At 38.3% G+C, this 26,144-nt stretch overlaps 3 protein-coding genes across 4 annotated transcripts in view; 2 read left to right on the top strand and 1 right to left on the bottom strand.

Moving 5' to 3' along the window:
- The window catches only part of LOC110836533 (uncharacterized), a 178,439-nt gene extending 172,249 nt beyond the window's left edge, over window positions 1-6,190 (top strand). Inside the window, exons 3-6 of one of the 2 annotated variants that reach the window (XM_087354948.1) lie at window positions 1,479-1,621; window positions 3,881-4,019; window positions 4,907-5,162; window positions 5,893-6,190. In XM_087354948.1, the coding sequence (XP_087211074.1) occupies window positions 1,479-1,621; window positions 3,881-4,019; window positions 4,907-5,159 (535 nt within the window). In that variant the 3' untranslated portion in view covers window positions 5,160-5,162; window positions 5,893-6,190. Of the gene's footprint in view, window positions 1-1,478; window positions 1,622-3,880; window positions 4,020-4,906 lie in introns of both variants that reach the window. The other variant, XM_022077795.2, reaches the window with a different exon arrangement.
- LOC110836539 (uncharacterized) lies at window positions 5,190-14,781 on the bottom strand. Its single transcript, XM_087354950.1, has 4 exons — window positions 14,675-14,781; window positions 14,104-14,206; window positions 13,170-13,376; window positions 5,190-7,839 (listed from the first exon to the last, which is right to left on the bottom strand). The coding sequence occupies exons 3-4, from the start codon at window positions 13,371-13,373 to the stop codon at window positions 7,792-7,794; spliced, it is 252 nt and encodes an 83-aa protein (XP_087211076.1). The 5' UTR covers window positions 13,374-13,376; window positions 14,104-14,206; window positions 14,675-14,781; the 3' UTR covers window positions 5,190-7,791.
- Window positions 14,782-15,157: 376 nt separating this feature from the next.
- The window catches only part of LOC147872679 (uncharacterized), a 35,422-nt gene continuing 24,435 nt past the window's right edge, over window positions 15,158-26,144 (top strand). The window contains exons 1-4 of the mRNA XM_087355420.1: window positions 15,158-17,895; window positions 18,391-18,513; window positions 18,676-18,726; window positions 18,889-18,939. Of these exons, the coding sequence (XP_087211546.1) occupies window positions 17,776-17,895; window positions 18,391-18,513; window positions 18,676-18,726; window positions 18,889-18,939 (345 nt within the window). The 5' untranslated portion in view covers window positions 15,158-17,775. The remainder of the gene's footprint in view (window positions 17,896-18,390; window positions 18,514-18,675; window positions 18,727-18,888; window positions 18,940-26,144) is intronic.

Raw genomic sequence — 26,144 nt, 5'->3', positions numbered from 1 at the left:
AAATGATTGTAATTCGAGTTTTAAATTTTACCAATCTAATTTATACCTGAGGACGGTTAAATATAACCGAAACATGTCGTGAGAGACGTTCTAATTTGTAAATCGATCATTCGATGCGGAACGTGAAATGATATTTTAAATATTTTATATTTTATTATCTTATTAAAATTGTGATTTGACGGAAAACATTAAAATATTAACCTAATTCACAATATGACGCAAATATTCTACCTAATGTTCGTGAATAAAAAATATTTAAGCTTGCGACGTAGACTTTGTATCTTGGTAAGTTTAAACTCTGCCTTGAACGACACAAACATGGCAGCTGTGCGAACTTCTAAGATAAAATGTGATATGGTGAACAAAACAATTTGCTGTCTTTAAATTATATTTAAAATAATGTGATAGTATTTTCGTTGTAATAAATGAATAATTAAACACGCACTGTAAATTTGTGTCATATTATGAGAAGTATGTTGATTTATATTTTGTCTTATATAATATTCTCTGATTGTAACTGTGTCTTAATGAGGTCGAACGTAAAGTCACTGCAAATAAAAAAGAACCAGACTAGACCAAGAAATGTAGATGAAACATGTATTTGCTGTATTCCGTATGTATTGTCCTTACTTTGTATTAATATGGGGTAAATCAGTTTGCATGTTGACCCGTCAAATCGATAATGGACATTACCAGTTACTCTACCAAATAGATACATCCGTGTCCATTAAAACACAGACGGACACGTGTAATCTACGTGGAAGCCAGTGACATTGATGTAAATATTGAAGTATGTACTTACTTAAAAATGCATTTCATTCTTGTTAAATTATTTATAAAACACTGCAGTTGTGCGTTTAGTTGTCATCCGAAAGCAATCAGACGACATTATTGTAATGCACACGCAATTTACAAGCAATAAATATTTTATGTCCACTTTTAAGTAAATTTTGCGTGTGATATAAAAGGCTGGGTAGGACATGTGGCACGCATGTTAGTGACGAGAAATTTATACATTTTGATCTTAAAAACCTGAAAAGTAATGATTATTAAATGATTTCGGTGAAAACGAGAGGATGTTAAGATGGATATTATATAAGTAGGCTCTGCGGTATTGGAATGGATTCATTTAACTCAAGACAACGTGCATTCTGGTCCGACAGATGGCTGGAAATTTCTTCACTCTCTGAAGGACTATTGGATTCTGCCTCATATATTGTTGTGTTTCTTATTCTTTCGTCTGTTATCAGAAGTTTTTCTTTTTCTGGTACTTATCTTGAACCATTGGCTTCAAGTTTCGCGTTGTAACAATTTCTTTACAACGAGAGATGTTCCTAGTACAGCTTTCTTATGAAAAGAGTCTATCGAATGCTTTACCAGTATTTTATCTTCAAATTTCAGTTAATATCCCTCAAAATAGTTGCTCATGTGACAGACTTTAGGTTAAAGCTGTGTGTTTTGTTTGCCGAGGTGTGCAGCGCGTTCAAGACGGGGATGGGTTGTATCGACGAGTACTCCAAAACGTGTCTAAGACCCCACGATCGGAAGATATTAGAGGACCACGTGGCCGGAGCGAGATACACCTTCCGCTTTCTCTGTGACGACCCGGGATTCCAATCAGGTATAGTTGTTTTTGTTATAATTATTGTTTCTTTATCATCTTGTGGTGAAACTGCATTTACCTGTTTTATCTGTTGAGTTAGCGCGTTGTAAGGAATAATTAAATTTAATCATCATCATTACATAAGTAACCAGATGACTTAGGGAACCCGAAGGTTCATCACCGAATTGACCAAAGCCCTCCACCGGACCCTGTCCTGGGCCAACAAAATCCAGTCTCCTTCAACTCCTATCTCCTTAGATCCCGCCTGAGATTATCCTCCCATCTACGTCTAGGTCTCCCCAGAGGTCTCTTCCCCTCAGGCTTCCCAAACAGTGGATCCAACCAACCAGATGGCTTATGAAACCCGAAGGTTCATCTCCGAATTAACCAAAGCCCTCCACCGGACCCTGTCCTGGGCCAACAAAATCCAGTCTCCTTCAACTCCTATCTCCCATAGATCCCGCCTGAGATTATCCTCCCATCTACGTCTAGGTCTCCCCAGAGGTCTCTTCCCCTCAGGATTCCCAAATAGTGGACCCAACCAACCAGATGGCTTATGAAACCCGAAGGTTCATCTCCGAATTAACCAAAGCCCTCCACCAGACCCTGTCCTGGGCCAACAAAATCCGGTCTCCTTCAACTCCTATCTCCCATAGATCCCGCCTGAGATTATCCTCCCATCTACGTCTAGGTCTCCCCAGAGGTCTCTTCCCCTCAGGATTCCCAAATAGTGGACCCAACCAACCAGATGGCTTATGAAACCCGAAGGTTCATCTCCGAATTAACCAAAGCCCTCCACCGGACCCTGTCCTGGGCCAACAAAATCCAGTCTCCTTCAACTCCTATCTCCCATAGATCCCGCCTGAGATTATCCTCCCATCTACGTCTAGGTCTCCCCAGAGGTCTCTTCCCCTCAGGATTCCCAAATAGTGGACCCAACCAACCAGATGGCTTATGAAACCCGAAGGTTCATCTCCGAATTAACCAAAGCCCTCCACCAGACCCTGTCCTGGGCCAACAAAATCCAGTCTCCTTCAACTCCTATCTCCCATAGATCCCGCCTGAGATTATCCTCCCATCTACGTCTAGGTCTCCCCAGAGGTCTCTTCCCCTCAGGCTTCCCAAATAGTGGACCCAACCAAGCAGATGGTTTACCGAACCCGAAGGTTCATCACCGAAATAACCAAAGCCCTCCACCGGACCCTGTCCTGGGCCAACAAAATCCAGAGATTATCCTCCCATCTACGTCTAGATCTCCCCAGAGGTCTCTTCTCCTGAGGCTTCCCAAATAGTGGACCCAACCGAAGGTTCATCACCGAATTAACCAAAGCCCTCCACCGGACCCTGTCCTGGGCCAACAAAATCCAGTCTCCTTCAACTCTTATCTCCCATAGATCCCGTCTCACATTATTCTCCCATCTACGTCTAGGTCTCCCCAGAGGTCTCTTCCCTTCAGGCGTCCCGATCAATACCCGGTGCACACCTCTTGTCCCATCCATGCGTGCTACATGCCCAGCCCATCTCATTCTTCTCGACTTAATCACCCTGACAATATTGGGGGAGGAGCCACGGCTTAGCAAGAACTCGGTACGGCAAAATTCCCAGCTCGGGTTAGGTTATGTTAGGTTAGGTTGGTGAGGTGACGCGTTCGCATGCGCAGAAGACATTACGCAATATTCAGCTCCCAATGGACATATTTAGTTATATTTGGCTTCGTTGGGAAGGATTAGGTTCGGTTAGGCTAGTCTAGGTTATGTTAACGATAGTTTAGATTAAGTTAGGTTAGGTTAGACGAGCTTGATGACGTCTTTTAGCAACGAACATGTACCCATGCGCACAAGGACTGCGCAGTGTTTAGCTGCTTAGTGGTAGATTTACTTGAATTTGTTTATGTAAGGTTAGGTTATGGCAAGTTAGATGAGACAGTTGACGCCCGTACGCAAAAGACACACACAGACCGCCAGACACCGTGTCCGGAAGAGACTGGAACAGGCAGAGATCGGTTGGAGAGTAGTTCGGAAAAATTTTCGAAAAATCAAAAAATGCTGGAAAATGTCCAAAAAGCACACAAAACTATTTCAACTTTAAATAAATTGTCGAATATTTCGAAAAATTTTGGTTTTGTGCGCTTTTAAGTCAATTTGAGGAATTTTTTGATTTTTCGAAATGATTTTTTACAACAGACTTTGTTTCTGTGTTGGGATACCCAAGATCAAATGTTCACAACCTTCCCCTTCTGTACTGTATTTGTGCCGTGTGCATCTTCTGATGTTTCAGAGTACCTGATGTACAAGATGTGTTATCGAGGGGTGTCAAAAGACTGGGATGCATGTGCCAGCCGATTCGTGCAGCTTGTTAGAGAGGAGATGAACCGAAAGAATGTGACGGAAGCAAGTCGACTAATGGAGTTGTGCTGGTCAGTAGCCAGCGTCGTACGTGTGTGAAGATTGTAATTTGTACTCGAGATTAAATATCACACATAAATTCAAGTACAGTCTCTTCAATTCGTAATTTTACAGATCTGCCAAAAAATCCATTCATCTTGTAATGTGTCTTACGTGTTTCTAAGAATTCATAAAATATTATAATTGCTAATATAATTTTATAAAATATCATTCAGATTCGTAATTTTTATGGCAGAAGAATCTTTACTTCGATATGTATGAAATCTTCATGTTTCATCTTCAACTTCTCATCTCTTTTTTTGGTCTTGGAGTATGATGGAAGACTTGTTTGCTGTTTTCGTATCATCAGATATTTGCAGATGTCCGTCACTTTAATAAATTAATTTCTAATTCCCTCTGTATTTTGTCTGTTATCGTGTAAATTCCGGTACATATTTTAGTTAATCTTTGCAAATTTAACAATTGTTGGTTGAATATTTGTTACGCCTTTCAATTTTACGTATCTGTGTTTCACTCCCATACAATATATTGAAACTCCCATTAGTTACATGTCAAAATTATTTTTATTGCGAATAGAACAGAAAATTCTTCCTAAAATTCATTTTGACAAATTTCATCTTCTCTACTCTCCAATATAAAAGCAAATTTTAAAACATACAAAACCATAATTTCTACAGGAAGAATAAATATTTTAAATAAATTGTGATTAAAACATTTGGAGCTAAAATAGATTCCCACGTGGGAGGTTTCGAAAAAGATTAATAACAAATTTGACTGAAATCTATCCAGGCATTTCAGAGATGAAATACGTGAACAGAGGACCTCCCAATCGTTAATTAATTTTATGTAAATAATTTACAATAATTGAGGTTAACGCAAAACAAATTTTGTGTTTCAGCGCGAAACACGGATTTCTGAGGTGTGTTTACGCGGCGAGCAGGTACAAGTGTCGTAAGGAGGAGGCGATGTTCTTGAAGAAAATTGCCGAAACGTTGTCTGATACGCGCGTCTACTCGCCGCACTGCAAGAATGTGGAGACCCAACTGTGCAGTTGTGGAAAAATGCTCTGGGCATCGATTTCGTCGATCATCGTCACATTTTTAACGTTGACGACACTCTCTCTGTGTTCCTGCAGCTCATCAGTTTGCTGAGAGGTAATTTCAGGTTAATTAACAACAACAACAAAAATACAGGTTTTTATTTTAATTATACGACAGTTGTGTTCCATTAAAAAGAAAAAGTTTCAGCGAGTAAAACTGCTTAAATCGAACATAATTTCCAAAACATCGTGTCGATCAAAGTTGCAACGCTTGATTTAGTGAATATCTCCATTCTTCGATAATTTCCTTTAATTATTCTGAAAAATTAGTGTTTTAGAAAACATTTCCCTTTGGAAGGAAACGTACAAATTTCAAGGCAGGTCCGTTTAGAACGAACGCTGTAGAGTTGTACTGACGAAGTACCCCACTCAAGTTCTGGTTGGGTTCAGACCTATACTCAGTTTCCCAATACAGTTGCCATGGTAGTATCTTCAGACAGGCCAGAGCTAGCTTACTCACTCACGAGTCATGGACGTCTTTACGCGTCACGGAACACCACGTAAATTTTCCTTACAACACCCTCGAATAACTTTGGAATAAAACAATTAGTACATCTCGACAGATTAAAACAAAGAAAACATCACATTCAGTACCATTGCATTCAATGAATTTACCTTAAAACAATAGTTTGCGTAAAAATCTACCAAATTACACGGCGCTACAACCCAGCTGACAGTCGTGTTCATACTCACTGCTACGAGAACCACAGAGACGAACATCGTCTAAAGGTACGTACGTAATAGACGCTAAATACCAATATTTAATGTTATTCAACCTCTTTCAGAGACTGTGAAGTAAATGAATATTTTACCAACAAATATGAATTTCAAACATGTGACAGTGCAAGCTTGAAGAACGTAATCTGCGTTTGATTCCATGCACCAGTGACGTGCAGAGTAAGAAGTTAATGTGGAGACTTCAAGCCGATTTGGAACTCTCGACGTAGAATGCGTGATTTTGTCATGTTACTGTTTAGTGATCACTATTTCTACTCTGTAGGAAAATATTTTTTGTAAATATAAATTAAAGTTATTTCAGAATCGTAATAAACTATGATAGTAATAAATGAGCAGAGAAATGAATGAGTTGTACTGTATAAAGTAATTCAGTTTTATGATTTAATACTATTAATATAATATATATACACGAATGTGGCAAATGACGTTAAGATACAAAACATATGACGAAAGACTCTCGAGCGACAGACAGCGTCAGGTGGCCGAATGGTGAATTAACGTTTCACCATTCGGCCACCTGGCGCGGTCTGTCGCCCGAGAGTCTTTCGTCTTCAGTTACCGCAAAAGCTTCAATGTTTAAGTAGGAACAGCTATCATTTTCCTCTCTTCTCTGGAGTTCAGACACTCAAAATAAGATCAATTTGGCTGTAAAGTAATCAGACATCGCTAGACTTGATCTCCACACGAGAAAATAAAATCAGTACCAAGCTATATCATGTTTAAGTTGCGAGATTGTATCTTACGTTCCACTACATGAATTTTACAATGAACGCAAAATAACTCTTGAGCTTCAATGACCATTACAGGAACCAAGTCCTTCCTTCAGTACTAGCAGATGTGAAATTATTAATTTGCGGTTTAGAATTAGAGCATGCAGATTAAGATGAGTGTCTACATTCCTCGTAATGTTTAGTTCATTTTGATTCACAAAATACAGTGCAATGTAAAAGTCAGTGTGTAAAATATGCTACCAACTGTGGCAATTAATTTTTTTTTTCAGTTACACTTTAAAAGCTCAGACTCCATGCTGCCATTTCGTTGTATAAGGAACTCTATCTATTGACAAATTTAAGAAATTTTGGATGAAGTGACGTTCGTTATAGCGAATGTTCGTAAACCGAGAGTTGCCTGCATATGGCGCGGCAGCTCACTTATCTTTCTTTACATTAGTTCATGTCTTTGCAAATAGAGGGCATAACAGGTCGTCTAGCTTTGATTTTTCAGTGTTTGCTATCCGGGTTATAGGATACCCAAGGAGGTAAATGGGTCAGAAATTGTTCGCGGGCCCATAGTTTTTTATATGACCAATTGATGGCGCGGCAGTTCACTTATCTTTACATTAGTTCATGTCTTTGGCAATAGAGGGCAAAGCCGGTCGCCTAGCTTTGGGTTTTCGGAGATACTATCCGGGTAATCGGATACCCAAGGAGAAATTGTTCGCGGGCCCATTAGTTAATACGTTGCCAACAGATGGCGGGGCAATTCACTTATCTTTACATTTGTTCATGCCCTCCCCAACACAGGGAACTCTCGGTTTACGAACGAGTTACGTTCCAACACGTTGTTCGTTGTATCTTGCATTCCTGAGCTTTACGATACGTAGCCACTTTACAGCATTGAAACCATGTACTAAACATCGAGTTCAGTACAATTATCATGCAATAATTTTCTGATAATTATTATAATAAATACATTTTTAAAAGTTTATTTATTTAAATCTTACAATTATGTTCACTAAACGTTTGGAATTTCGTTTTATAAGGAACTCTATCTTTAGGCGACTTTAAGAAGTTTTGAATGAGTTCGTAAACCGAGAGTTGCCTGTATGTACTTGTGTTATTCATGAAACAAAAATAATGTTACACGAATGACGGTGTTATTCTTTGAAACAAATACAAATATTTATAAATAGTTACCTCGTGTCAGGGCACATTTTGTTAATGTCGTCAGTATTTGGCAGCAGCCGTCAGTCTGAGAAACTGTTCAGCATGCACCTGGCATAAAGGATGCAGATTGTTCCAACAGAAATTAAACCTGATATCGCAAGATTACTCAATCAAAAGCAGTATCAAGTCCCTCATTAAGGACTTATTTATTTTAATAAAACCGAGTAATGTGTAAACCTATTTTGAATAGTGGGCATAATTTAGTAACATTTTTAATAAAATGCTGTGGCATTTCAACAAATTGCCGTCATCTATATCTGATGTATAAAGTGAGGATTGAAGTCGATGAAAGATTCCCGGGTTACGAGCCGCGTCAGGTGGCTGAACGGTGAGTAAACCATATCTTCTGCCATTTCCCATCAGCAAGCGCGCAACAAAGGATCAAATTTGTTACACAGCAGCCCTGAGAATGACAGCACAGACTTTTCTTAAAACGTTGGCAGAATATATGGTTTATTCACCGCTCAGCCACCCCAATCTTTCTTCATCCATATCCTATCTGACGATAAATTGATACGAAAGGCTAAATGTGGCACCCAGTCTAAAAAAAGGCTGAGATCCCTGCCTAAAACAATCCATTTATCATCTTGAATGTTTTACCATTTATCTTTATGTAGAAAATGTGAACAGGCTGTTAAAGTCGACCATAGGACAACATTCAAACCTTGGATGAAGACAACGATGCACTGGAAGCTAATATTTCATTATAAAATTTAAATTCGCTAAATACTTTCTTATTAAAACTGAAAAAACATGTCATTTTACACTTAATCTATTTACTAACTTAGAAGCAATTCAGACTAAACACCTGCCTTGTTTGTAAAGACGTGCGCCATATTTTGTTTCTCTGAAAGAAAACATTTTGAATTATAACTAAGCATATTTCATACCAAAAACCTATATGGCAGGTTTTGTCGTAACACAACAAGAATATTACAAAAAGAAATCACAACAGAGGTCCATTTTGGATATAATGTAATCAAGTACATGGCCACTGCGCACAAAGAAATGCCGAAGAAAAGCATTATGATCTTTATAACATATTACGTTATAGCAGAAATTAATGTACTATCTTTATAACTACAGAGTGACTCAAAAATCCCTGTGCATATGCGCGATGCACGTGTGTGTGACCTTCACCAGGAAAGGATTTTTGTGCACAGGCTCTTCTGAATTATTTTCTAAATCCAACACGTGTTCTTGTAGGTGCACAGGGACCCTTGAATACATAACCACCCTAATGTACTGATAAATGCACATTTGAAGATTTCTGTCTTCTGGGTTGTTGCGCTGTGTATCGATTCATCGTCCTGATGACGGAGGCAGTATGACCTCTGAAACGTTGGTTAACATCGACCAGACTACACAGAGCAACAACCCAGAAGACAGAAATCTTCATCGCCCTGATGATGGAGGGCAGTATGACCTCTGAAACGTTGGTTAACATCGACCAGACTACACAGCGCAACAACCCAGAAGACAGAAATCTTCATACTCATCGCCCTGATGACGGAGGCAGTATGACCTCTGAAACGTTGATAAACATCGAGCAGACTACACAGAGCAACAACCCAGAAGACAGAAATCTTCATCGCCCTGATGATGGAGGGCAGTATGACCTCTGAAACGTTGGTTAACATCGACCAGACTACACAGCGCAACAACCCAGAAGACAGAAATCTTCATACTCATCGCCCTGATGATGTAGGCAGTATGACCTCTGAAACGTTGGTTAACATCGACCAGACTACACAGAGCAACAACCCAGAAGACAGAAATCTTCATCGCCCTGATGATGGAGGGCAGTATGACCTCTGAAACGTTGGTTAACATCGACCAGACTACACAGCGCAACAACCCAGAAGACAGAAATCTTCATACTCATCGCCCTGATGACGGAGGCAGTATGACCTCTGAAACGTTGATAAACATCGAGCAGACTACACAGCGCAACAACCCAGAAGACAGAAATCTTCAGACTCGCAGCTGTGAAAACCTCAAATCTTATAAAACATATGATGTATTTGAAGGTTTTGCTTTCTTTTAATTTAAATACCACATGTTCCAACTTGATGTTTTTATCAGGCGGTATTGTATTCGCTGTACGAGGATACCAATGAACGCATGCTTCAAATTACCATAACTGAACTGTCCTAGCCAAATACAATATCCTTAATGAAAATGTGTTATCAAATAGCAACAAAATTCAAAACTGCAAACACCCATGCTAAAATAATTTCACTGATATTTTCAAAAATTTTAAGTGCCGTATTTTTTCTCATGGCTCTACACTCCTTGATTGACTGTGACCTCCTCAAACATGGGAAGTTTCTTAATCGTTAGACATTGGTAGGACTCCTTGGATGACATAAAGACGCGGACAAACATCCATGCCTTCAGTGGGATTCGAACTTGCGGTCCCAGTGACTAAGTGAGCCCGCGCTCCAGACTGAGCGGCCACTGTGACCAGCAACTGCCATAATACATCTATAATATTTCCTGAAGATAATCCCTTTTAAATGATTTTTCATATTTTAAGCTTGGAAGCCATAAATGTTTAAAACGTTAAGAGAATATCTGTTGTTGTATTTGTTTATATAATTTATTATACAATTTCAACAGTCCACCTCAGACTTAAACTAATCAAGTAAGGAAAAATTATTGCATATACACATGAAGATTTCATTTGGTACAGCATTGTCATCATAGAATGGACTGATTATGGCACTGCATTTCAAATAAGAAGAGACAAATAAAAGAATAACAAATTACATTAAATATAAACTATATATACACATAAAGCAAGCCTTTGGCATTCTTCATTCTGACTACATCATCCATTTTAAAAACATTTTTCTGATTACTGCAAAAAATTATAATGAAATTAAGTCAAATGAGTTAATTTTAATCACAATTATTGAAACTCATCAGAAGGCAAAACTTATTTATTGATGTAAATGTACAAAACTGTCAATCTAAAGACTTTCAAATAAGGAATTAATAAATAGAATCTTCTTGAGCTATCAGCCGCACAAACCGGTTACCATAGTAAACCGACGTTTCGGGAACCAACTCTGCCCCCATCATCAGGGTTCTGACGGAGGCAGTGTGACCTCTGAAACGTTGGTAAACATCTACCATACTACACGGCGCAACAACCCAGAAGACAAATTGTTGAACAGCTCATTATGCAGTTTTCTCCATCCTTCTATTAATTCCTCTCTCTTACGCTAGCATCAGACGAGTGTTTATTTACCACCCGTTTACAGATGTGAAAATAAATGACAGGGTGGCAACACGGACAAATTTTTCATGTCAATTTGCAATTTACTGTGTGAAAAATGCAGCACTGCAAATTCACAGTGCACCACAGACACAGTACTGATTCGTGTGCAGATCCTTTTAAAGTTTTAAACATCTATGGCTTCAAAGCTTAAAATTTAAAAAAATCACTTAAAAGGGATTGTCTTCAAGAAATATAACAGATGTTTTATGGCAGCGGCAGCTAAAATTTTGTATGGAAGTATTACTTAACGTGTGAAAACGTTCAGATAAAGTTCCAACATGACAACACTGAGTTCCCTTGTCTGCATGAAGAAGTGTATGAGAAAGTGATTGTCAGAGCCAGAAAATTAACATTTGTTGCTTTGTCTGTGTATATTAAGGTCTATTTACATTCTTTATGAATTCTTATACCTTCACTCATGAAGATTAATGATAGAGTCAGCATGAGGAGCACTTGTTGAGACTCCACTTCCTCTGGCCATTTCAAATAACTCGCATCTGTTGAAAACTTTTCATTGTTTATAAGCATATAGTGCTTCACATTTCAGTTGTGTTCAACTGTGACCAAATTCATCCCAAAAATCTGTAAAATGTGCTGCTGCTGATGGGAGGTTTATTCCGTCAGGCAACTTGTCGAAAAGAGTTTGGCTGGTTGGTTGGTTCTCTGGGGTTTGAACCCAGAGACGGTGGGGCTGCTTCAGCTGACGGCCTCTGCGACCTGGGTGTGGGGATAGAGTACTAAAACACTAATTTAATGGGGCTGGCAGCCAGATTTTAACTCAGGGATTTATCTAGTAATATTACTTCTCCTTCTTCTTTCTTGGCATACAACTCAGTTGTGGGTCATCACCTCCTTTTCGGAGGCTTTCCTAATCTTTGAAGAGTGCATTCGTGAGTACTGAGTGACCAGCCCACTGCCTCTGCAAAATTTCTACTCAATCCTAATTTGACTGCTAGAGCCATCTAGTAGTGAACCAGGGGACACTTGGGAGAGAATTTTGCTTAAGAAACATCTCATTTCATGATTGCGAGGTTCTTTTACACGCTGTACATCTGATGACTTTACTTCCCCTCCAAAGGAAGTTGTGCTACCGATTTTTACCCCCTTAAAAATCCATTGACCTCAGATGGGTTTGAACCCATAAACCTTGGGTCCAGTGGCGAGCACGCCAACCACTAGTCCACCGAGGGAGACAGTAATATTACTAATACTGAGAAAATGTCTGTATCTTTAAAACTACTGGTGATAAAATAGTATATTAAAAAGTTCTTGAATGGAAATACATTGTTTGTAAAAATAATTTTTCCTAAAACAGGCTGTAGATAAAATAAAATACACGATATACCAATCACAATGTAGAGTAAGTAAGTAAAGTAAAGTAAAGCGTCCCACTAACGCCATGTAGGCGCTTGGGGTGAGTGGAGGTATAGCTCCTCTCTTCCTTGACCTCGGCACTAGATGGGGGTGAGTGGTCAGCATCACGCCCCGGCCGGCTTTACCCCCGGGAAAGGACCCCGGTACCCATTGGATAGGAGGCTGGGTGGGCCTCAGAGCCCGTCTGGACGCAGAGGCTAGAGGAAAAATCCTGCCCCCATCGGGGATCGAACCCCGGTCGTCCAGCCCGTAGCTAGTCACTATACTGACTGAGCTATGGCAGCTCATCACAATTTAGAGTACTTATATTTTAGTAAATGTCCTTCTTACCATACTGTAACATAAGACTGATTTACAACCTTGCCTTCATGTAGAAAATATGAAAACATGCGTGTATACACAGGCTGACAAGTAGAATCCCTCCTTTAAAACTACAAACCCACAGCAAACCATTCCAAGGACAAACTTTCAGATCCATGTTGGTAAATATACAAATACGGAACACGACAATCAAAACTAACGCCATCATGACATGTTAAGACAAACAGGGGCCCCCAAAACTGCTCATTGCTGCTAAAGATAAAAACATCTTAAAAGACTTAAATGTCAGCGCATGCAAGTTCTATCCAGCTATTTATAGTCAATCACTAACTGAACTATTTCAAAAATGCTGTTTTCAATATAATTCACTCACTGAAATAAATAAAATACACTTTACCTCCTTGAGCACACGTTTAGCTCCATCCATGATATAATTACAGTTCCTTCCATGTGTTTTGAGAACATTTTTTACAGTGTCTCTTCGCTTGATAGCATACTTGGTATTATCCTGAGACAGGATATACAGCACGGTATCATTGATCAAATTTTGTTGCTCTTGGCTTGACAGATGGCTCTCCTGAGCTGATTGGGAAGTCATCATTTGCTGAAAATAAAATGACCTGTATGGTGAAATATCTCTGAAAACTAACAGACTCATTCCAAATGGCAAAAGATTTTATTATTGTAGTTTAATGGGTGCGAAACATGGTCTCTCACTGAGGGAGGATCACAGATTGCAGGTGTTTGAGGAGGATATTTGGGCCTAAGAGAGAAGACGATGGGGCGTGGAGAAAACTGCATAATGACGAACTTAAAATCTGTACTCCTCCCCCAGTATTGTCAGGGTGATTAAGTCGAGAAGAATGAGATGGGTGGGGCATGTAGCAGGCATTGATGGGACAAGAGGTGTGCACCAGGTATTGGTTGGGAAGCCTGAGGGGAAGAGACCGCTGGGGAGACCTAGACGTAGATGGGAGGATAATGTCAGGCAGGATCTGTGGGAGACAGTAGTTGAAGGAAACTGGATTTCGTTGGCCTAGGACAGGGTCCGGTGGAGGGCTTTGGTTGAGTCGGTGATGAACCTTCAGGTTCGGTAAGCCATCTAGTTGGTTAGTTTAGCTGCTCAAGACATTCCCTGTAGTAATAAAATCTCAAGGCTGATTAGTGTCACTAATAAGCATTACATAACATTGTGTTACACTTTGGATAACTAAACAAAACTGTAGATGTAACATAGGTACAGAAGGTTCCCGTTATCCTAATCTTCGTTATCTGTTTCCTTACATACATGAAGCCAAATCATTAAGGAAATATAAATAAAATTTCCTTACAGTTCCAAGGATCACATCAATGTACCACAAATTTCCCAGCAGAAAACAGTTCCCATCTCAAACGCATCCACCATTTTTTCCCAGTCTCGAGATACTGCAACTTCTAAAACAAAAATGCAAGCTGGAATCCAGACAACTTTAGATTCGTTCTTCGCAAAACACAAATAAATCATGGTATAATTTTAAAGACAAAAATTACTGATAACTTTAAGGTAGTGATCTGTTAAGGTTATTTATGAAACAATATGTATTTTAATATCATTAGTTCAAAATGGGTACTGGAGTTGTATTATGGGTTGGTGGAAAACAATTCCTTGTTAAACATGACATGGGTGGTACACTATCTTCCCAGGTTACAGACCCATCTGTACCCTAAAATATTTAGAATTTGTCGGGCCTAACCTCGAAACTGCATAGCATTACCACGTCAGTAATTAAACATCATTTCACATAAATTTGTGGGCATTTTTGTGAATACCAATATGCCAAATATTAATATCTACCTCCAATTGCTTTGTTTTCGCAAAAAATCTGAAGTTAGACACAAATTTCATACATCTAACTACGTTACCTTCCTCTGTTCTCGGCGCGCCAGAAAAAATCCTTACTACGCATGTGCACCCCAAACATGGTCGTAGATTCAGTACTCTCGTGCACAATGTCATTTCTATGTTCAACAATTTAAAACCAACTTTCGCAAGCCAGAGACATTTATATTTGTATCATTATAAACTGTCTTTCAATAAAAATACTCCCATGTAAGGGAATCTGTTATCAGTAGACACAACTCGTCATTCTCTTGGTAACGCGTGAGCTGTGCTAATTGACTTATTAGGGCAGCTAACGAAGAGATTGCAATCGTAAAGCTCAACTATGCTGCAAAGTACTAAATATTTGCTGATATGCCGAATACAATTGTCTTTTTTACAATAGCAATAATTTATCTGCTGCAAGCAACATTATACTCGCAAGCTACAAAAACAGATTGTCTAGCTTCTTGTGTTTTCTTCTAGGGTGTAGAGGTTATTTATAAACTGAATCCTACTTAAACCATACACTCCCAGTACAATTACATTTTGTGAAGACACGGAATTTCAGGTTATATTTATACATTATACTTTTTGTATATGTGGTCATCTGATTTCTTGTTTCAGGAATTACAAAGCTGTATTTCTTTTGTAAGGAAAATGATTGGTGAATTCCTTTTAAATTGCTCTGAGATCAAATTTAGTAGTTGTCAGTCACTTTACAAAGTGTAATTATTGTGTAGAAGAAGTATGTGTGTTTTACAGTCCTTGTAGTGTGTATGTTGTCTGTTGCTCATGATGGAACAGCACACAGAATATTGGCAATCTTCTCTGCGGGACCAATTAGAATTTTGTGTTTTCCTGTATACAGACATGCTCAGTAGTATAAGTGTATTATAACAAAATGCAGTATATAATGTATATGTGATGTTTGTAAGATTATCTTCAACATGATAGAGTAAGTTGATGAGATTAGCAGGTGAATCCATTGGAACGTTAGTCAGAAGCCTCTTATCAGTTTTGGCTCTCTGAGATTGGTTGATTCTTGGTTTAATTAAAGACTTTTTATTTTAATTAAATTAGTTATGTACCATTAAAAGGATCAGTGTGATGATGAATTGAGAAGTGTTCATGGTCTTTCTGTTCCAACAATGGTATGGAGGAACTGAAGAAAACAGGAAAAAATCTCAGCTGACCATAGGGCCAAGACCCAAAGTGAAGACGTGTCAAATGCAAATGGATGGCCTGGTCACTCAAAATATGTTTCAGATCAATGCACAGTTCTCCATAACAATTTTAAATTGGGGCATGTGCGTTTGAACTGCTGTCATTTATTTCTATTTTGGTGGATCATTTAAAAAAAATTGGATTGCTCCCTGTTACCACAACAAAGCAATCCGATTAAGTGTCTTATCCCAGCAAACACTTTAAAAAACAATTTCTTGCCGTTTGTTGTATAAAAGTGCCATGTTGTGACTTATGATGTACATCATGGACGATTACATATGATGAATATATTCAGTTGCCAAAATTATCACAACTTGTGCCTTGGGATTTGGCCAACACTTTTGGACAGGTCATGCTCCGCTGCTGTGTCTCCTCTTGGTTACCGTCATCTCTATAGTTTTATATTTTGTGAGTGAAGTTACTCCTTACTTCAGACACTGACGATACTGAGGACTAAAATTTTAAATTGGAGGACAGATAAAAGATGAGAGATTTAGTCCACGAATTTGGGCTTTCGGTGCTGTAGCAGCCCAAGACTTTAAGGGCAGGGGGCTTGATATTGCCTCTGGCATGAAGATACATTCAGCTTCTGTTTATCATGGGTGGTGTAGTGTAGAACTCAGCATAATTTCAGTGCTTATGATGTATGTATAACTTGCACATAGCTGGTAATCAATAAGGTACTTTACTTAGGGATTCTGTATTTGATCAATATATTGGAATTTATATTCAAAAAATTTGTATATAAGTGGCAGCAGTGATCAAGGTGTTATTGGGTCAGGGTTTTGACTGCACATAGTGGGCCTAATTAAATTCATTTTATTTATTTTTAAAGAACTTCGAGCATGTTTATGAACATAAGCCATTTTGCTTTAGTAAATATATCAGAGATGATGAGATGGGTGGGACATTTAGCACATGGAGAGAAATGAGAAATGCATACAACATTTGTGTTGGAAAACATAAAGGGATGAGACCACTAGGAAAACATAGGCATAAGTGGGAGGATAATATTAAAATGGATCTTAGGTGGTGTGTGAGGGTATAGACTGTATTGAGCTAGCTCAGTATATGGTCTAATGGGAAGCTTTGTATTCTTCGGTCCTTGTCTGAAGGTCAAGTGCTTGAAGTGAGAGAAATTAAGAAGTGTCTTGTATCTAGTATCTGGCTCAGATAGCTTTAGTTTCTGCTGAAAAAGAAATGGGTTATTGCCCAATGAATAAGGCAGTCTCTATTTTTCATCCCTTTTATCTTACATTACGAAATGAACCCTGTAATATTTTTTGTTTCTGGATTTCAAGCAAAACTTGCAACCAGGCCTCATGAGATCCAAGTCTTCATGTTCTTGATCCTTCCCTGCAAATTGGTGCAAGGTATAAGTTGATAAACCTATCAGAACTTGAATATACTGGCATTTAAAAATTGCTTATAAAACTTGAGCTTACTGTCTTAAGCTTTTGATTTGCATAGTACATATTTCGACATATGACACAAAAACTATTTGTTTGTACGTTTTGCAGGAAAGGGTATTCACAGTTAACAGAAGGAATTACACAGATTGAGGGTAACATTTCACGTTCACACAGCGACAGATACGAAGATTGTTGTCTTACGGGATGTCGCGCCCTTCACTTCTTCACTGTATTGAATGGCGTGATCCGAAGGGAAGGTGTTTCTAAAAATTTCGTAACTATTAAGTCCAAACCGAAATTGCATTGTTTGCTGAAATGTTGGTTAACACGAACCTTTTAACACCCGCCGAGAAAACCTACGGTTAAGTTTAGTTCTGTAATCTCTGCACTGGAAGGCGGAAAAGTTATCGCTGACTACAAAAGAACGCTCATAGCATTGTCAGCGTTTGTACAGAAGTGTGAAGCAATATTAGTAGGATTGTTTCAAGCTAGTTTCCTATACAATCATGATGTGTGATGAACATTTTTCATACCCTAAGAACATTCAGGAGTCTGTTGCAATAAGAGTGCCAAGAATAATATTGCACAGAGCTGAGGAAATATTTCCATCTCTGAAGGATACCATCGTGAGTATATAAAAACAAACATAACTAATAGTTATATAAAACGGTCTCAAGTCGTTATGTTATAATGTGGTTGAAAATGATTCCCGTCTTGTGTTCATTATGTTATGGCTATGACCGCTACACAGTTAACAGTGTGGAATTATCCTTTATAAATGAAAGAAGGTGTGTATGTATATCTATGGGGATGGATTGTGAGATGCTTGTGTAAGAGATATGTACCTTAGCATCAATACTCCAGTAAATTTCTTGTTTCATCGACACCAGGTTAATGTATTTTCTTGCCACACATAACATTACAGAAGTTTCTTATTTTCTGGAAATTCTTATGTGAAAAAGATTTTTTGAGGTACAATTTTATCCTGAATATACTCAGTATTAGCTTGAGGGCACCCCATATTCTATTTCAGAATATGGTATTGTAGATTTTCATCCAGTTTATACCTGCATTTAATGCATACCATCTCAAGGAATTATGTTTAACTCATAATTTCACAGCAGAATATTTATAAAATGAAGATAGAAAATGATGTGGATATTCTGAGTGAAGAATCCGTTGGCGTGAGAACCGATGAAGTTTACACACCATCAACATTTCCCATAGTAAAGGATGAATGGAAGGTAAGACTCCTTTTAACCCAATTATTTATGGTTCTTATCTGTTTGTGTGTATGTACAAATGTATCGATACATGCATTCATGCATGTTGTTTTAGGGTAACCGTTTTATAAAAACAACATTTCTGAAACATAATAATTGTATATGTGTATGGTGGTTTTACAGAACTGTATGGATCCACTGAAAGATGAACCTGATTCAGACAGTGAATGGAAGGTAAGACTCCTTTTAACCAAATTATTTATTGTTCTTATCTGTTTGTGTGTATGTACAAATGTATCGATACATGCATTCATGCATGTTGTTTTAGGATAACTGTTTTATAAAAACAACATTTCTGAAACATAATAATTGTATATGTGTATGGTGGTTTTACAGAACTGTCTGGATCCACTGAAAGATGAACCTGATTCAGACAGTGAATGGAAGGTAAGACTACTTTTAACCAAATTATTTATGGTTCTTATCTGTTTGTGTGTATGTACAAATGTATCGATACATGCATTCATGCATGGTTCTTATCTGTTTGTGTGTATGTACAAATGTATCGATACATGCATTCATGCATGTTGTTTTAGGATAACTATTTTCTAAAAACAACATTTCTGAAACATAATAATTGTATATGTGTACGGTGGTTTTACAGAACCATATGGATCCACTGAAAGATGAACCTGATTCAGACAGTGATATGTGTCAGGATGGAAATCAGGTCATCAGTGTAAAAGCTGAGGATGTCTCAGATATAAAAATTGAGGAACATCCTATTCCGATAACAAATCTAGTTATGACGAATGAACAGGAGGTAAGTCAAAGTGTCAATTGTCCTCATGTGTGTCTGTCCATCCAAATGAAAAAAGTCGCTTATGATGAATAAATTTTGAAATTGTATCTAAGTTATGAATGGTACCATAGAAAATCTTCAGACGTACGTAGATCCTGTGAATTATTTCAGAGTACTGTGTTTCTTTTAGCAGTAACTCACTCAGGCTCTTCCATCAGAAGTAAGGATATGGTATGCTGAATTATCAGATTGTGCTCACAGTAGATCTAATTTAGGATGGCTGTATTATGTATTCCCATTTGCCTTCTTCTGATCATAAGTAATATCACTGAAAGAATAAAATTTAAATCCACACTCTGAACAGCTTTGTTGTTTTTGCGTCATTCATCTTGTCGTTAAGTAAGAAATTTGTGTAACTGCAGTGTGACCATCAGTAGGGGCGAGAGGGGCTTTATGGTGTGCGAAGAGACTTTCCAAAAGTGAAGTGGAGTGAAATCTCCACTCGCAGTTTACATTCATTCTGGGATTTTAGATTTATTGGTGGCACTGTATTTTCTGACAGTGTCAGTGATAATTACATGGAATATTGTGCACTGTTTGATAGATGTACTAAATGTTTTGAACATGAAATTGGTAGAAATATGTTTTTATAAAAATTAAAAATTTTAAAAAGTGGTCATCTTTGTAGTTCAATTATAAAGTTAGGAAAGTGGTTTATTGGAACAGTCGTTATTACTGTAGACTATACATCACTTCGTCTGAACAGTAAATTTTATTTGTTTTCTGTTACTTATTAAGGCATGAAGATAAGCTGGAATTCTTAATTACAAATAGAGAAAGCTACATGTTGTCAGTCAATACATTTCTAAAAATCTGGGTTATTTATTTGAGTTAATTTTTTGAATTTCTATTTTCATTAGCAAATCATGACTTCATAAATCCCCACTTCTTGATACTTTGACTCTGACTGGTTAACTCTTTGCTTGCCTGTTGCAGAAAGTCGATTCATTTTGCTATAGGTTTTCTAATAACAAGCCTGGCTGGATACAAAGAACTTGAGTATGTATGTTATGATATAGGATGAGAATCCAGGGATAGTTGGCATACGTGACTTTTCTTCCATTCCGTGCATTAGAGATTTTTTTTTGAACCTCTTAAGTACCATGCTGTCATTCAGGTGTGCATTTAATATGTATCAGAGTTCAGGCCTGACAAGAAACCCAACCTTCTGTTACAAGTATCAAGGAACTAAATGAACTAGCATCCGACATCTTCCTATCCCACTGCATGTAGAGTAATATATTTACCAAGTTTGTGTGCTTACCTTTTAATACAGCGACCTACCTTTCAAAGTTAGAACACATTATGCGATGGAATACCAGGGGTTCCAAAATATTTAATCTCTTGCTGTAAGTAGCCATCAAGTGATTGAACCAACAAATTTACATGTAGCTGTTCCACTGTGTAAAAAAGTGTGTTTACTGTGGAATTCAGATCCAACCTGGTACAGAGGAAGAACCAAGATAACTGAGTGACTTGGCATTTATTGTTTGAGTATGGTGTTAAATTGGGGGCTGAAATTTGAGGTCAGGGACTCCAGATTACTTCACATGCCTCAGTGAATTAACTGTTGTAAACTGTGATGTGGACTTCAAATTCTTGCAGTCAGATACTGGTATTTGGTAGAAAAACCTATCATGTTGCTTTCAAACTCAGTCTTCTGTTTATTATGTTAAGTTTATCGTAATTCTTTTCTCTTTTCCTTCAGCTGAGGCCTCAGAATGAACATGAACTTAAGCATGGTAGGGGACATCCGAATTCCTGTGATGTATGCAGTAAAACATTCCGTTGGCCAAGTGTTCTAAATAGTCATCAACTCACACATATTGGAAAGTATACATTCACCTGTAATGTGTGCAATAAGTCGTTTAGAGATCATATAACTCTGAAGACCCATCAGCACATACATAGTGGCAAACATCCATATTCTTGTGACGTGTGTGAAAAATCATTCACTCGCAGGAGTATTCTGAAACAACATCAAGTCATACACAGTGGAGAGCGCCCATATTCTTGTGACGTATGTAATAAATCATTCACTCACAAGAGTAATCTGAAGAAACATCAAGTCTTACACAGTGGAGAGCGACTATATTCTTGTGACGTGTGTAATCAATCATTCACTCACAAGAGTAGTCTGAAACAACATCAAGTCATACACAGTGGAGAGCGTCCATATTCCTGTGACGTATGTAATAAATCATTCACTGACAAAAGTAGTCTGAAACAACATCAGGTCATACACAGTGGAGAGCGTCCATATTCCTGTGACGTGTGTAATAAATCATTCACTCACAAGAATAGTCTGAAACGACATCAAGTCATACACAGTGGAGAGCGCCCATATTCTTGTGACGTGTGTGATAAATCATTCACTGACAAGAGTAATCTGAAGAAACATCAAGTCGTACACAGTGGAGAGCGTCCATATTCTTGTGACGTGTGTGATAAATCATTCACTCACAAGGGTAATCTGATGAAACATCAAGTCGTACACAGTGGAGAGCATCCATATTCGTGCGACGTATGTAATAAATCATTCACCCAGAAGAGTAATCTGACACATCATCAAGTCTTACACAGTGGAGAGCGTCCATATTCTTGTGATGTGTGTAATAAATCATTCACTCTCAAGAGTATTCTGACACAACATCAGGTCATACACAGTGGAGAGCGTCCATATTCTTGTGACGTTTGTAATAAATCATTCAATAACAAGAGTAATCTGAAGAAACATCAAGTCATACACAGTGGAGAGCGTCTATATTCATGTGGCGTGTGTGATAAATCATTCACTGACAAGACTAATCTGAAGAATCATCAAGTCATACACAGTGGAGAGCGTCCATATTCTTGTGATGTGTGTAAAATATCATTCGCTTGGGAGAAGTGTCTGAAGAAACATCTTTTATTACATTCATAACCTGTGATCTGTGGGACAGATCATTCAGTCAGTGGAGTCATCTGAAGAGACTTTAGAGCATGTGACATGGATAGTGTCCATGTTTCTGTGTGTGTATGTGCGCTAAACAGAGTGATCTCAAGAATGATTAATATATGTAATGGTGTTTTTCCTATCATGTGTGTAATTCGTTGTTTCATTGTCAGGGTACTCTGTGGAGGCAAAATTATATACACAGCATCCGTATCACATGACTTCTGCTTCGACTTTATGAACAAATGTCATCTTATTCATAATTGGTGTGTGTGTAAAAACATGTTCTGGAACTGGTGTAACATGTTGCAAAATAGGAAATTTACTGTGAAAAATTGGTAGAAATGAACAGGTCTAAGAATTTCAGTAAAACTTTTCAACATTCACGGCCTAAGTTCTGTGATAAATTTATTAAGAAGGATTTCCAATGAAGACTGTGGAAATAAGACATAAGTGATGGTAATTGCTCTTCTTTTGTCTTCTTCACCCGCCAACTTTGGTCTAAAAGATAAACACGGTTTGTGTTTGAACTCTGTACACAGAACTAAGAGCGCAGAGTATTTAACATAGTCAGTCAGGATGTTTATTTGACAATGCTGAATTTAGTGCTTTCAGGCATTACTATTAAGGCGTTAACTTTTATTATGCTTTTACCTTGATCACTTGAATGTGTTTTTACTAGTGGTGGTCCATCCGTAAGAGCTACAGCACATCCTATAACTTTTCAAGAATTGAAAAAAGAATTTTGTTTCCTCTATATGATTAGTTTAATATTGACCCTAACGTTGTGGCTGAACTGACAATAAGTCTGCGGGCGAGGAGCGCGCAGCAGAACGAGGGCTGCAAGGATTTCAGCGCGGGTGGCCGTTCCAAAGTTGCAAGCGCAGTGTCGAGGTGGAGTGAGGTGCAGTTCACTGTTACAGCGCGAATCGGAGCTGCAGTCCCCGCAGCCGGCTTATAGTAAACACGCTTGCCTGGTACCACGTGTTTTAGACTGGTTTCTGTATCATAATCTGTTTCGTGGTTATTGCTAATGAGCGTTCAATAATTCTGTGTGCGGACTATTTTTTGCTCTGATAATGATAATGATCAAAAGAAGTGCATCATAGTTACAGCAAATTACTTTTTCTAAATTGTCTTTGACTGAAAATAGTGATGTAAAAACGCATGGCCATTCTCTTCCAGACTTAGAAATGGTCAAAACATCATCTAGCACGTATAGGTTTTCTCCCAATATAAATTTACTTATGTTGTTATGTGTTGAAAAACTATTCTGATTTTTTTTGCTTTGCGCAGCACTGCCACTACTCAAATCTCACAAATCTTGTAAATAAATAGGAGCAATTTAAACCAGCATCAAAAAGATAGTTAATTTCACACTCCTTTTACTATGTTGATGAATTTCTAATGTTTAAAAGAAGTTGTAATTTATCTATTGTATATACGAGGTGCGATCAGAAAGTTTCAAGACTGTGTCAATAGAGGGCGAACCGGATGTAGTACGAGCTTCTGCCGCTTGGGGGTGCGGCCAACATTCATAGTGAATCAGTGTGCCAGCCGGCATCATCGAATTAGCATTTGTTTCTTAGTTACGGGCGTTTTGGTAGTGCATTACACCGACCCTCCTGCGATTTCGGAATGGCGTGTGCATCAAATTTTGCCAAAGACTCGCCAAAACGGCTACGGAAACCTATGAAATGCTAAAGCAAGCATTTGGGGAGTCCGCAATGGGTCGTGCACAAACTTTTGTGTGGCATTCACGTTTTAAAAATGGCCGTACCTCTGTCGATGATGACGAGCGTTCAGGACGACCATCTTCGAGCACAACGCCCGAAAATGTTATGAAGATTCGGCAGGCCATTCACGTAAATCGACGTCGTACCATCAACGACTTGTGGGACATTGTTGGGATAGGCTATGGGACCTCTCAGCTGATTCTAAAGCAAGAACTCTACATGCGACGCATCGCAGCCAAGTTTGTGCCAAGGCTCCTGTCTCAGGACCAGAAGCAGAATCAACTTCTCGTCTGTCAGGAGGTCAAAGATCTTGCAAGAACCGACCCCAACTTCCTTTCTAAGCTCCATGTCACTTCTTCCTCTTGCAAAAGATGAAAATTCAGCTAAAGGGAAGGAGATTTGAGACGATAGAAGAGATTCAGGCAGAATCGCAGATGGTGCTTGACATTCTGACAAAGAAAGATTTCAAGGCTTGGCAGCGGCGCTGGGATCGTTGTGTTCACTCCCAGGGGAACTACTTCCAGGGTGATGGATGAATTGAATACCTGAGATATGTGTACGGGTTTTTATACGCGCAGTCTTGAAACTTTCCGATCGCACCTCGTAATGGGCCGATTTATTTGTAACTTATCTCTACTTTATGTGAACCCTTTGTATTTTGTGACATTTATATAATAGTATGACTTGTACTTGTATAACATGTATTGTATTATTATGACTTATTCTACATCCTATTGTCATTTCACTAACATATGTGTCCTTGGAATGTAAAAAAGATGTATGTATGTATTTGATCAGTGTATTGGAATTTATGATCAAAATCTTTGTATATAAGTGGCAGCAGTAATCAAGGTGTTATTGGGTCAGGGTTTGACTGTACATAGTGGGCCTAATTAAATTCATTTTATTTATTTTTAAGAAACATCGATCATGTTTATGAACATAAGCCATTTTGCTATAGTAAATATATCAGAGATGATGAGATGGGTGGGACATTTAGCACATGATGGGAAATGAGAAATGCATGCAACACTTGTGTTGGAAAACATAAAGGGATGAGACCACTAGAAAAACTTAGGCATAAATGGGAGGATAATATTAAAATGGATCTTAGGTGGTGTGTGAGGGTATAGACTGTATTGAGCTGGCTCAGTATATGGTCTAATAGGAAGATTTGTATTCTTCGGTCCATGTCTGAAGGAAAAGTGCTTGAAGTGAGAGAAATTAAGAAGTGCCTTGTATGTAGTATCTGGCTCAGATAGCTTTAGTTACTGCTCAAAAAGAAATGGGTTATTGCCCAATGAATAAGGCAGTCTCTATTTTTCATCCCTTTTATCTTACATTACCAAATGAACCCTGTAATATTTTTTTGTTTCTGGATTTCAAGCAAAACTTGCAACTAACCCTCATGAGATCCAAGTCTTCAGGTTCTTGATCCTTCCCTGCAAATTGGTGCAAGGTATAAGTTGATAAACCTATCAGAACTTGAATATACTGGCATTGAAAAATTGCTTATAAAACTTGAGCTTACTGTCTTAAGCTTTTGATTTGCATAGTACATATTTCGACATGTGACACAAAAACTATTTGTTTGTACGCTTTGCAGGAAAGGGTATTCTCTGTTAACAGAAGGAATTACACAGATTGAGGGTAAGATTTCACGTTCACACGGCGACAGATACGAAGATTGCTGTCTTCTGCGATGTCGCACCCTTCACTGTATTTAATGGCATGATCCGATGGGAAGATGTTTCTAAAAATTTCGTATCTATTAAGTCCAGACCAAAATTGCATTGTTTGCTGAAATGTTTGTTAACACGAAGCTTTTAACACCCGCCGAGAAAACCTACGGTTAAGTTTAGTTCTGTAATCTGTGCACTACAAGGCATAAATATTATCGCTGACGGCAAAAGGACGCTCGTGTCATTGTCCGCATTTATACAGAAGTGTGAAGCAATATTAGTAGGATTGTTTCAAGCTAGTTTCCTGTACAATCATGATGTGTGATGAACAATTTTCATACCCTAAGAACATTCAGGAGTCTGTTGCAACAAGAGTGCCAAGAATAATATTGCACAGAGCTGAGGAAATATTTCCATCTCTGAAGGATACCACCGTG

The sequence above is a fragment of the Zootermopsis nevadensis genome, unplaced genomic scaffold (genome assembly GCF_977971745.1).
Source record: "Zootermopsis nevadensis isolate Lab colony 2312 unplaced genomic scaffold, Znev_1.0 Znev_ptg000024l, whole genome shotgun sequence".
Taxonomy (NCBI): Eukaryota; Metazoa; Arthropoda; class Insecta; order Blattodea; family Termopsidae; genus Zootermopsis; species Zootermopsis nevadensis.
Note: the sequence above shows the minus strand (reverse complement) of the source record. Positions and strands in the feature narration are given on the sequence as shown.